The following is a 13,053-nucleotide window of genomic DNA, read 5'->3' on the forward strand; positions in this document are numbered from 1 at the left end:
TGTTATTTCTCTTCAGCCTCCCTGGCTACAGTGATTCCCAGCTACACTGCCTTGAGGTAAATAATAGTAATAGCAGCTATTATCATTACTATGCTGAGGGTCAATGCCAGGGCTCAGGTGGATGTGTTCTGCCACTGAACTGTGTCTGTGGTCCTGACCACAATTCTTTTACCGGTGGGTTTTGAGAGGTGACCTCTGACCTGACTTCTTTATTCTCGTGGACCCCACGGGGGATGGGGGGTATCCAAGGATTGCTCTCTATTAAAAATAGTTTAATTAATTAATTAATGTTTATGTGTATGAGTGTTTGGCCCACGTACATGAATGCATACCACATATGTGCCTGGTGCCTCTGGAAGCCAGAGGTGGGCATCAGAGGTCCTGGAATCACAGTTATAAACAGTTGTAGGTGCTGGGAACCAAACCCAATACCTGTGGAAGAGTGGCCAGTGCTTTTAACTGCTGAGCCAACTCTCTAACCCCTGGAAAATTTTTTAAGTTCACTTTTTTTTTTTTGAGACAGGGTTTCTCTGGGTAGCCCTGGCTATCTGTAGACAAGGCTGGCCTGGAACTCAGAGACCCACAAGCCTCTGCCTTCTGAGTACTGGGATTAAAGGTGTGCACCACTAATGCCTAACAAGTTGTCTTTTTGTACTTTATCAAAATGATTTTGAGGGTGAGACCAGATCAGTCTCTACATGTTGGCTCAAACTCTCTGTAACTCCAGGTCCAATGGATCCAATGATGCCTTCTTCTGGTCTCCTTGGGCACCAGGCATACATGGTGCACAAACACACATACATGCATATGTACGTACATATGCACATACATATATACATACATATATGTAGGCCCACTCATACATATAAGAATAAAAATAAAAGCTCTTTTAAAAAAACAACTTTCTGGGGTCTAAGGAAATGGCTCAGTGGTTAAAGTCCTTGCCCTGAACTCCAGAACTTGGGAGGCAGAGGCAAGCGGATCTCTGTGAGTTCTAGGCCAGTGTGGTCTACAGAGTGAGTTCTGGGACAACCAGGGCTACACAGAGAAATCCCGTATTGAATTCTGCTCCCCCCAAAAACCTGCCTCAGTGAATAAGCTGAAGAGCAATCACACTTGCACACACATGCATAAGTAAATACCTACCTGCACATACGTGCATGAATACCTGCCTGCACACACATGTATGAATACCTGCCTGCACACACATGTATGAATACCTGCCTGCACACACATATATGGCCACACGCATCCATTTAGAGGAGGAAGAAATCATTTTCTGGAGTGCTTTGTCAAACGACTAATACAGAAGATAATTTTGTTCTGTAAAATTTGTGACAGTAGGGCTGGGAATATCATTTGGTAGAAATGTGCTTGCCTAGAGTGTGCGAGACCCTAAGGTCATTCCCAGCACTGGGGGTGGGGTGGGGTGGGAGGCAACTCTTCTCAAAAAAAGTTAATAGCACACATAGGGAACATTGTATGGAAAACTGTTAACTTTTTTTTAGAGTTGTCTTTTCTTTTTTATTTATTTATTTTTATTTTAAATAGCTTGTTTTACATGTCAATCCCAGTTCCCTCTCCCTCCCCTCCTCCTGCACTCCCCCATTCCCCCCATCCTCCCACCCTATTGCCAATTCCTTCCGAATAGGGGATATCTAGAGTCTACCATTTCACTCAGGGTAGGGTCCAGGCACTTCCCTAAGAGTCCAGGCTGAGAGAGCAACCCTCTTTGTGTTATGGACACACGATATCTGTTAGTATTCAAGGGATAAACACTGATCCAGTGCTCAGGACCCCATAGGTAGCCCAGGCCTCCTCATTGACTCTCACAATCAGGGGGTCTGGATCGGTCCCATGCTGGCCTCCCAGCTGTCGGTCTGGGGTTCAAGAGCTCTCCCCTGTTCGGATCAGCTGTCTCTGCTGGTTTTGCCAGCCCATTCTTTGCCAATTTGCTGTTCGCTCCTCTCTGTCACTGGGTTCCTTGGGTTCTATTCAGTATTTAACTGTGGGTGTTTGCCTCTGCTTCCATCAGTCACTGGATGAAGGCTCCAGGATGGTTATAGACATCAAGTTCACTATCAGGAATGGGCATTCGAGGTGGTCTCTCCACTATTGCTTAGCTTGCCAATTGGTGTCATCCGTTTAGATCACTAGAGGTCACAATGGTGCCTGATCTGTCTTCTAACCTATGATTCCCTCTTCCCCCCTATCCTACCCCCCCAGTCAACCTTCCTGTTCCTCCACGTCCTGCTCTCTCTTCCACTTCTCCCCTTCTCTATTTCCCAGGTCCCCCTCCTCCCCACCCCTCGCCATGTTCCCCATCTGTTCAGAGGATCTTGCCTCATTTCTCTTCTCTTGGGTACCATGCATATCTTTTAGGTTCTTTCCTGTTTCCCAGACTCTCTGTCAGTGGAAGTGCAGACTGGCACTCTCCTGATCCATGTCTAAAATCTATATATGCGTGAGTACATACCATGTTTGTCTTTTTGTGACTGGGTTACCTCACTCAGGATGGTTTCTTCCAGTGCTATCCATTTACCTGCGAATTTCAAGATTCCATTGTTTTTTTCTGCTGAGTAATACTCCATTGTGTAAATGTACCACATTTTCCCTATCCACTGTTCAGTTGAGGGGCATCTAGGTTGCTTCCAGGTTCTGGCTATTACAAATAATGCTGCTATGAACATAGTGGAGCAGATGCCCTTGTTGTATGAATTTGCCTCCTTTGGATATATGCCTAAGAGTGGAATTGCTGGGTCTTGTGGTAAGATTGATTCCCATTTTCCTGAGGAATCTCCATACTGCTTTCCAAAGTGGCTGTATGAGTTGGCACTCCCACTAGCAGTGGAGGAGTGTTCCCCTCTCTCCACATCCTCTCCAGCATAAATTGTCTTCGGTGGTTTTGATTTTAGCCATTCTGACAGGAGTAAGATGGTATCTCAAAGTTGTTTTGATTTGCATTTCCCTGATGGCTAAGGATGAAACCAACACACCTATGAACACTTGATTTTTGGCAAAGTTACTAAAACTATACAATGGAAAAAAGAAAGCATCTTCAACAAATGGTGCTGGCATAACTGGGTACTGGTATGCAGAAGACTGCAGATAGATCCATGTTTATCGCCTTGTACAAAACTTAAGTCCAAATGGATCAAAGATCTCAACGTAAATCCAGCCACACTGAAACTTTTAGAAGAGAAAGTGGGAGATACTCTTCAACGAGTTGGTACAGGAGACCACCTCCTGAACATAACACCAGTGGCACAGACACTGAGTTCAACAATTAACAAATGGGACCTCATGAAACTAAAAAGCTTCTGTAAGGCAAAGGACACAGTCAACAAGACAGAAAGGCAGTCCACAGAATGGGAAAAGATATTCACTAACCCCACATCTGACAGAGGGTTGATCTCCAAAATTTACAAAGTCTCCAAAACACCAAAGGATCCAATTAAAAGGTGGGGTACAGAACTAAACAGAGAATTCTCAGTAGAGGAGGCTAAAATGGCTGAGAGGCACTTGAGAAACTGTAGTAATTTCATTGGTCAGTGTGGTCAGCCCCTGGAGATGGAAATGAAAAGGCCGTTGAAGAACTGCTTAAAGCTCTGTGGTTGCACATTAAGGAGGGAGAGCTTCCTTCTTCCTCTGACTGGCAACTTTAATATAATGCCAGGTACTGGCCGGGCGTTGGTGGTGCACATCTTTAAACCCAGCACTCGGGAGGCAGGGGCAGGTGGATCTCTGTGAGTTTGAGGCCAGCCTGGTCTACAAGAGCTAGTCCCAGGACAACCTCCAAAGCTACAGAGAAACCCTGTCTCAAAAAAACAAAAAACAAAACAACAACAATAATGCCAGGTACTGTGAGCTTAATTTGGGGGTTCTTCTGGGCATAGGAGTGAAGTTGGACTGTGAAGTCTAAACAATACTACTGTGCTGTGGATAAGGCCAGGTGAAGAGTTTTGATGTCAAATAAAGTCTCTTTTGAATCAGGTACTTCAGGATGACCCCAAATTCTTTTTTGGTTTTTGAGACAGAGTCTCTCTACACAGTCCTGGTTTTCCTGGAGCTTACTGTGTAGACCAGGCTGGCCTTGGACTCACAGAAGTCCTCCTGCTTCTGCCTCCCAAGTGCAGGGATCAAAGGTATGCTCCACCACAGCTGGCTAATTGTAAACTCTTGATTCTACTGGCTCTATTTCCAAATGCTGGCGTCATAGTCATCCGATACCATGCTAGGCCAGTTTTTTTTTTTTTTTTTTTTGGTTTTACAAGACAGGGTTTCTCTGTTTTGGAGGCTGTCGGTCCAGCCTGGCCTCGAACTCACAGAGATCCGCCTGCCTCTGCCTCCCGAGTGCTGGGATTAAAGGCGTGCGCCACCAACGCCCGGCGCTAGGCCAGTTTTTAAATACTTCTTTTCAAAGGGTCTACTTCTGCTGGGCAGTGGTGGTGCATGACTTTAATCCCAGCACTTGGGAGGCAGAGGAAGGTGGATCTCTGAGTTCGAGGCCAGCCTAGTCTATAGAGTGAGTTCCAGAACAGCCAGGGCTGTTACACAGAGAAACCCTGTCTCTAAAAACCAAACGGGAAAACAAAGGTCTGCTTCTGCTCCCTTATGCCTGAGTGTTTCCCCAAGAGATTTGTTTCCATTATTTTTGGTACCTATGAAACGATTCCTAAGACAAACACCATGTCCCCCTGTCCCTGTCACCGACAGCAGTGATAGTCAGCGCTTGGCTCTTATGCGGCACTATTTAGCCCTTTTAAGCTCAATAACTTCAGGGTTTGCATGCATTAATGGCTATTTGTTCCTTTGTTCTTTTTGCTTTTGAAACTAGGATCTCAGGAAGCCCAGGCAGGCCTTGACTTGACTGTGGAGTCACGGTCTTCCTGCCTCTGCTTCCTAAATGCTGAGAAACCAATATTTCAAATTCTACTAGATTCAAGCTAGCAGTCATTTAAATTTTTCCTTGAGTTTCTTCCCAAAAAAGTAATTAATGGATTTAAGAGCTGGGCATGGTGGTGCATGCCTGTAATCCCATCGACGGGGAGGTGGAGGCAGAAGGGTTGCAGAGAGTTTGAGGTCAGTCTTGGCTACAAAGTGAATTCCAGTGACTGTATGGAACCTCCATCTGGAAAACACACATATACCTAAAATCAGAAAGTCAGGAGGGGCGTTTCCCACTAAGGCAGACTCTAGGTAAAAGACACCCTTTAAAGAGGTGATCTTAATTTTTGTTTTTTCGAGACAGGGTTTCTCTATAGCTTTGGAGCTTGTCCTGGAACTCACTTTGTAGCCCAGGCTGGCCTCGAACTCACTAAGATCCACCTGCCTCCACCTCCCAAGTGCTGGGATTAAAAGTGTGCGCCACCACTGCCCACCTAAGAGGTGATCTTTAACCAAAGTCTTTTGGAAATTCTCTAAACACGCTGTCAGGGAGAATAGTGTAGTCAGCTTCAGAAGTGATCAAACTAGTGCTGTCCCCAGCCTGGGGTTATTTACAGCAAGTTCATCTGGGATCATCCGGAATAGAAACTTTTAGCGGATACCCTTAAGCCACACTGACTAGAAGGAAGACTTCCCTTTCACATGTCAATCTTCTTTCTTCTGCATTGCTCATCTGTCTCTAGAGTATGGTTTCGGGCACGTGTGTTCTAGAACGGTCTGGCCACTGACACCCGCGGTGTGAGAGCAGAGGAGGCTCGAGACGTGGGAGCCTTCCAGATTACAGAAGGTAGTGGCAGGAGGTTTGGGAGCTCAAAGTCATCCTTGGCGACACAAACTCGGGGTCAGCTGGGGATACATGAGACCCTGTCTCAATAAATATGTAAGCGAGTAAATAATTCTCCCAAGACTCAGAGACTCGGGGAAAATGTCTCCAAGTGATAAAATCCCATAGCGATCATTTTCAGGCACAATTTCTCTTCCTTCAGGCTGTCTTTCTATTGCTGCGATAAAACATCCTGACAAAACGCCACTTAGAGAAGAAAGGGTCCGTTTTAGCTCACACTTCAGGCCATTACTGTGAGGGAGTCAATGCAGCTTGACGTTGAAACTGCTAATTGCAGCACATACACAATCCAGAGCCGAGAGACACAAATGCATGCTGGTTTTCTCTACTCTTGCTTGACTCTCCTGACCTCTATTTTGACCTCTAAGCCAGGGCATCATGCTGCCTGTGGGGGTCTTCCCACATCAAATAGGATAACCAAGACAACCGCCCCTCCTCCCCTCAAGACCACCTGCTCTGGCAATCCTCCCTCACTGAGGTCCTCTTCCAACATGATCTTGATCGAAGGTTGTGTGAAACTGACTACACTAACCATCACCCCTTGTAATTGTCTCAGAGGCGCTGTGGGAAGCTTACTGAAGCAACTAACAGGATCTTTTGTTTTGTTATCAGGGCGTTAATTGGAGGTTGGGATGAAAAGGAACCAAAGACAGCTGACTGAAGTCCCGTCAGATACTAATATTCCACACAGGACATGCGCTGGGTCTGTGTGCGAGTTGAGGATCCCCTGGCTCTGAGAGGGTCCTGAGGGGAGTCAGTTCTGTACCATTATCTCTGTCAGGGCTCCTGAGCTTTTACATTCTGAGGCTTGCCCTTAGCCGGAAATGGTAAGAAATCAGCAGGAAGCCTAGAACAAGGGGAGGGAAACCCCTCCCTCCCGTCCAAGGGGTGGGAGCATAGAATGGAAAGTAGGCGAGAATCTGAGCAGCCCAGGGATGCACCCCTGAAATGGAGAGTGGTTGAACCTTCAAGAGCAAGGAAGAGGGAAGCTGCCTGTGTAAAGATACAGTGTAAACCATGCTTCCTGTGAGACCGTGGCACCGAGCCCTCCTTCCCCAGCTCCCGAGGCCCGTGCTCTCTCCAGGGACAGGGAAAGGCTAGTTCTTCATGTACAGGAGTATGTGTGGCTTGTGTTTTGAGGTCCCATAGCCCTCTGAGGGGGGAGCCTGCTCTTGTTCCTCATTTCTGACTTACTCAAGGCCAGAAAGATCTAAAAAATAATTTCAACATAAAAAACAACAACAAAACAGGAGAAAAGATGAAAACATGAAGGAATCAACCCCTGGGAAACAGTTGATGTAAAGGGACAAAGAATGTTAAGGGATTTTGTTGCTTTTGTTTTACTGTTTTAGCTTTTATTTTGATTGATTGATTGACTGATCAATCCCCACCCCACCCTACCACCGCAGACAGTTTCTTTGTGTAACAGCCCTGGCCATTCTGTAGACTGGTCTCGAACTCAGAGATCAGTCTGCCTCTGCCTGGAGTGCCGGGATTAAAGGCGTGCGCCCGCCGCCGCTGCTGCTGCCACCACCACCACCACCCCTCTATCTGTGAGGTAGAGGGAAAACCAGGGATCCAATGAAAATATGCTGACTCCAAGAAGAAACTGTGTGTGAACTGAGACCACTCATTCCTGGTGGGTGAGAACCCAGCCTGGAAGGCTCCCTGCTCAAGCCTGACTCCTTGAGCTATGCTTCTCTCTGATGTGAGAAGTGGGATGAGCCTGATCCGAGCTCCCTCATCTCACCAGCCTGGAAACCGCTGAGTTCTCATCTGTTTAGATCAGTACCTGAAAGAAAGGAAGAAAAAAAAAAAACAAAATAAAACGGTGTTCTGAATGCTGATTTGTCTTTTTTTTATGGGGAAAACTTTTTTTTAAATTAGCATGCAAATGACAAACAGCAAAACTTTTTGGAAAAAAAAACAAAAAACAAAAGCTTGGGGAGAGTCCGGTGTTTCATCATGGGTATGAATAGTTGTTTTTTTTGCAACTTTTTCTTCTTCTTTCTGGGTGTTGATGTAGATCTCTTTCTATTTGTTCAGGAAGCGGTGACGTGTGCTCTTGGGCAGGGTCTGAGGTTTTGGAACCTTTTTCTAAAAGGGACGGGGAGAGCACCCTGCAGCATTTGCTAACCAAGAGGCTGGCGAGTTGGGCTGAGCTGGTCAGGATGAGGCAGGTTCCCATGGGCAGCAAGCTTATCCTGGTTTTCGCCTTCATCCTGGTTTGGGGATCTTCAGTTCAAGGTAAGAAGCCCCCTCCCTCCCCATTCTCTGCTATGAAAACCTCAGCATCTGTACCAGGGCTTATCCCCATCTGAAGTTACAGAGTGTTCTATTGTGGGAGAGGAGGCAAAGGAGGGTTTGAGGTTCCTGAAATCTCTAGTGTGAGTTCATTTGAGTTTGGTCAAAAAAAAAAAAAAGTTAAACTCTAAGGCAAGTGGCAGCCTTAAAACCTTTCAGAATGCCTGGAAGGTACTCTTATCTTTGGTTTATTCATTTAAAGATTTCAAGAAATAACTAGAAAATTGCCCAAATGACCTATCTATTGAGATAATGATCTTGAAATGTTCTAGAATATCATCTGACCCCTGAGTTGTCTGCGTGAATTCCATCTTTATTTCATCTTGAGGTAGGGTCTCATGTACTATAAGATGGCTTTCACTGTGTTATACAGCTGAAGGTGACCCAGAATTCCCCATACTTTTGCCTCCACCTCCTAAGTGCTTGGGTAACAGGTATGTGTAGCCATGCTGGGCTTCAAGTTAGAAGGCGTTCTGATGGTACTGTTATTTTAACAGTGGGTGAGCTTTTTATTTTTTTAATTAGGATAAATTTAGCTATTCCTTTTTCTTCTTTAGCTTTGTTCTTACCAAACATTCAGTTTTGGCTAGGCATTTGCTAATGCTAACACCAAGAAATATTTTAAGGACAGCCAGAAGAAGGTTAGCATGTTTATAGTCATCCATGTGGTTATCCCTCCTTGAGTTTGGTTATCGTTTAGCACTGTTTAGTCCCACTGAATCATCCTAAAGCTTTTCTTGACTAAGAAGATGAAAATGAAGTTTGTAAGGAAAAAAAAAGTACTTCTCCTTTGATATATAAGGAACTTTTCTAGAGGGGGAAGGTCATGGCTTGATAAATAGGTAGCAGAGTTTATGACTGAAAACACAAAGTTCCCTCAAATGGTAAAGGAAATGTTGAGTCACAGTGACACATGTCCTGGGGTTGTTTCTTCGAAGTGACTCCAAGCTATCCTGTTCTTACTTCCGGTAGCAATGAGATCTCACAGGTAAGCTCCTTATACCTGGGAGTTTAGAAACTCATTTTTATCTGACTATGCTGACGTTGGAGGAATACAGGAAGTGGCCTTGCTGAAGCTCATTTCTATTTCTGCAGCTTTGTGGTACTGTGCCTTGAACCCAGGGCCTCATGCATGGCAAGTACTCTACCACGGAGCTAGAACCTCAGCTCTCTGTTTGACACAGAGAACAAGTTTACTCAGACCTTTTAGGGAAAAACCTTTGGACTGATGTAATGAGTCCCTAGTAATCACTTGCTCCGGCAAGACAGACCACAGTGAATTCTGAACTTGTGACACGTGGGTGACCAGTTGGCCACGGGTGTGTCTCTACCAGAGACACGTATGTAATCCTTTAAGTTGCAAAAGTTCCCAGAAATGTCACATCCCGTGCTGACTCTGATGATAAAACTAAACTGAAAACAAAGCCTTGTATGTATATTTCATCATTAGCAAGAAACGAAGAAGGAGCTGGGTTGGGTGGCTAATACAGCACTCCAGAGGCAGAGGCCAGCCTAGTCTACATTAGTCCCAGGATAGACAAGGCTTCACAGGGAGACCCTCTCTAAAGCAGACGGAAAGCATGGGGAAGGTGTTGGTGTGCGCGAGGCTGTCATTTGTGTTTCCAGCTCGTTGATTTGGCTCTCAGTTGCAAAGGGAAACAAAGAAAGGAGAAAATGAATGAACCAAAAATCTAGGGTGTTTCCAAGGTGCTCTTGGCTCAGCGCCTTATGCTCATATCTGAACAGGAACAGAAATGGGTGCCTGGCCACATGTCAGTACAAGTACAGCAATGACATTACTTGTCATACCTTGTGCGGTGACAGGTATGATCCAATAGCACTCCCTCTCTGTCTTTTTTTTTAATAGCACAGTGCCTTCAATCACTTAGCCCAGGCTAGCCTTGAACTCATTATTAGCTGAGGATGGCCTTGAACTGCTGATTCGCCTTCCTATGTGCCAGAATTACATACGTGTGCTTGCTATCACACCCAGTTTGTGGAGTGCTGGGAGCCAAACCCAGGCCTTTGGGCATGCTATACCAGCATTCTATACCAGCAGCCCCAGCCTTCTTATCTTAAAAAAAAAATACGTGAAGACCAGCGTGTCTGTAGCTTTCTGGTTTGAATGAGCAAATGCACCAGGCTTTTAGTTTCTTGATCTTAGGTTACTGTGCTGGTTTTCTCAAATTGCTGTAACAAAACACCATAGACTGAGTAGCTTTAACAACACAGTTATTTTCCTCACAGTACCTGGGTCTTAAATCAAGATCCCAGTGTTGACAATGTTGGCTTCATTCTGACACCTTTGTTTTTAGCTCATATATTGGTGACTATGTCTACACACAGACACTCCTCCACACACCTCATTATCCGCTTTGGAGGACACCAGCCATATTGAGGACCACTCTATTGGTCTCATTTTAACTTCATCTGCAGTGACCATGTTTCCAAATATTGACACATTGGAGGAAATGTCAGGACTTCACATGAAATGAATCCTACATATACAAATAAGTCCTATAACACACTTATTTCCACAAATTTCAAGTAAAAGAATGATGTAAAATCGTGTGCCAAATACATAGAAACTTGTCAATGGGTGTGGGTGGTAAGAACAAATTGTTGTGGGGTGGTGGTGCCACACACCTTAAGTTGCAGCACTCGGGAGGCAGAGGCAGGTGGATCTCTGTAAATTTGAGGCCAGCCTGGTCTACAAATCAAGTTCCAGGACAGCTAGTACTACACAGAGAAACCCTGTCTAGAAAAACAAAAACAAAACATAACAAAAAGAGAGCAGATGGCTAATCTATTTAATGTTGCCTCCATGGGATCACTGATGAATTACCTTGTTTTAAAATGCCCACAAACACTCGGGAGATGGAAGAAAGAGGATCAGGAGTTAAAAGTCATCCTTAACTACATAGTGAGCCCTGGGCTACATGAGACCCTGTCTTAAACAAAACACAGTACTCACAGAGAGACACAATGAAAAGTGCATGAGCAGGTGTGGTCAGGGGGCTGGGGCCAGGCCTCTAGCACTCACAGTAGAGATACCACGTCTACTTGTGTCCACTTTTGGGCACAGCTGCTGGTAAAGTGATTTCACCATCTCTGCCCAATGACAATCGTCACCTTTGACTCGAGGAGGAATTATGACAGAAGGAGAACTGAGTGGATCTTAACTACAGTCACGTCCTTACATATTCCTTACGTCAACCTCTTGCCAAATATGTGTGAGCTTTGCCCAAGGTCTGTTAGAGTGAGCTCATAAGTCATTCAGTTTCAAGGTCAGAATTCAGTTTCCAGACAGTTTGAGGATCAGACGTGTTCTTTAATTTTATTACTTCATTTCATGTGCAAAAGAGGATTTCCCTGCATATATGTCTGGGCACCAGGTTTGCTCCTGGTGCCCAGGAAGGCCAGAAAGGGTGCTAGAGTCCTAAGAACTGGAGTTACAGACAGTTGTGAGCTGCCTTGTAGGTGCTGGGAATTGAACCCAGGTCCTCTGCAAGAGCAGCCAGTGCTCTTAACCTCAGAGCCATCTCTCCCTCCCATTCTTTTTTTAAAACAAAAGCTTTTCCTTTCACTGCAGCCCTTGTTGTTTCCTGTAGAGGTGAGGGCAAACTGAAAGTAAACTTGGAGCTTTTTATAGTCCGTCAAAGGGTACCAGAGAGGGGGAAGTTCGCCCAGCTTGTGCAGTTGATAGGACACTAGGAAGTAGCTCCAATGCAGATATGAGCGGTTGCCTAAACACTACCTCTCTCTCTCTCTCTCTCTCTCTCTCTCTCTCTCTCTCTCTCTCTCTCTCTCTCTCTCTCTCTCTCTCTGTCTCTCTCTGAGGAATCACAATAGTCATTTTTTGGACATTTTTCACCTCCCCTTTGGACAGTTTCTTGCTTAAGTTCTTCCCATGCATCTGTAGCAAGTTTCCATTAAGAATGGGAAATTAGGGCTGGAGAGATGGCTCAGGGGTTAAAAGCACTGGTTGCTCTTCCAGAGGTCCTGAGTTCAATTCCCAGCAACGACATGGTGGCTCACAACCATCCGTAATGAGATCTGATGTCCTTTTCTGGCCTGGAGGCATACATGCAGGCAGAATACTGTATACATAATAAATAAATAAATCTTAAAAAAAAAGAATGGGGAAATTAGTAAATTGTCATCTGGTGGAAGGTGTGGTAGGTAGAAAGACCAGAGGCTTGTTTGAGAGGTCTGTTGCCCTGCCTGCTTCCTCACAAGAAGTATTTAGTGAAATGGAGCTAGTGAGTGTATGTGCAGAGGGTGTGAAGACAGGGAGGAAAATTTCTCCCTTGGATCCCACTATGCCATCAGCCAGCAGGTCCACTGTGAATGGGGACATTCATTGGAAAAGTTATGATTAGGGCACACATAATAGAGAATCTTCATAATCCCAGAACTCTGGAGGCTGAGACAGGATTGCAAGTTCCTGGCTAACCTGGGCTATATAGGGAGACTCTGTCTCAAAAACTAATCTGGCTGGGCATGGTGGTGCACACAGTCTGAGCATGTGGAGGACAGAGGCAAGTAGATCTTTATGATTTTGAGGCCAGCCTGACCTATTTAGTGAGTTCCAGGACAGCCAAGGCTACACAGAGAGACAATGTCATGAGAGAGAGAGAGAGAGAGAGAGAGAGAGAGAGAGAGAGAGAGAGAGAGATGAAGTTGGATGGGAAAGGAGGTGTGGAGACGCTGAGGGAGAGAAACCTATATGATCAAAATATGTTGTATAGAGCCAGGAGGTGGTGGTGCATACCTTTAATTGCAGCATCTGGGAGGCAGAGGCAAGTGGATCTCTTTGAGTTCGAGGCCAGCCTGCTCTACAAAGTTACACAGAGAAACCCTGTATCAAAAAATGTTGTATAAAAAAAACTTTAATAAAAAAATTTTTAAATGGCTGGCAAGGTAGCCCAGTGAGTAAAGACCATGGTCACCAAGCC

At 45.2% G+C, this 13,053-nt stretch overlaps 1 protein-coding gene across 1 annotated transcript in view; it reads left to right on the plus strand.

Annotated features, from left to right (window-relative positions):
* The window catches only part of Srgn (serglycin), a 37,270-nt gene that overhangs the window by 14,761 nt on the left and 9,456 nt on the right, over nucleotides 1-13,053 (plus strand). Inside the window, exon 2 of the mRNA XM_040732323.1 lies at nucleotides 7,838-8,038. Coding sequence (XP_040588257.1) covers nucleotides 7,963-8,038 — 76 coding nt within the window. The 5' untranslated portion in view covers nucleotides 7,838-7,962. The remainder of the gene's footprint in view (nucleotides 1-7,837; nucleotides 8,039-13,053) is intronic.

The sequence above is a fragment of the Mesocricetus auratus genome, unplaced genomic scaffold, assembly GCF_017639785.1.
Source record: "Mesocricetus auratus isolate SY011 unplaced genomic scaffold, BCM_Maur_2.0 Super-Scaffold_100027, whole genome shotgun sequence".
Taxonomy (NCBI): Eukaryota; Metazoa; Chordata; class Mammalia; order Rodentia; family Cricetidae; genus Mesocricetus; species Mesocricetus auratus.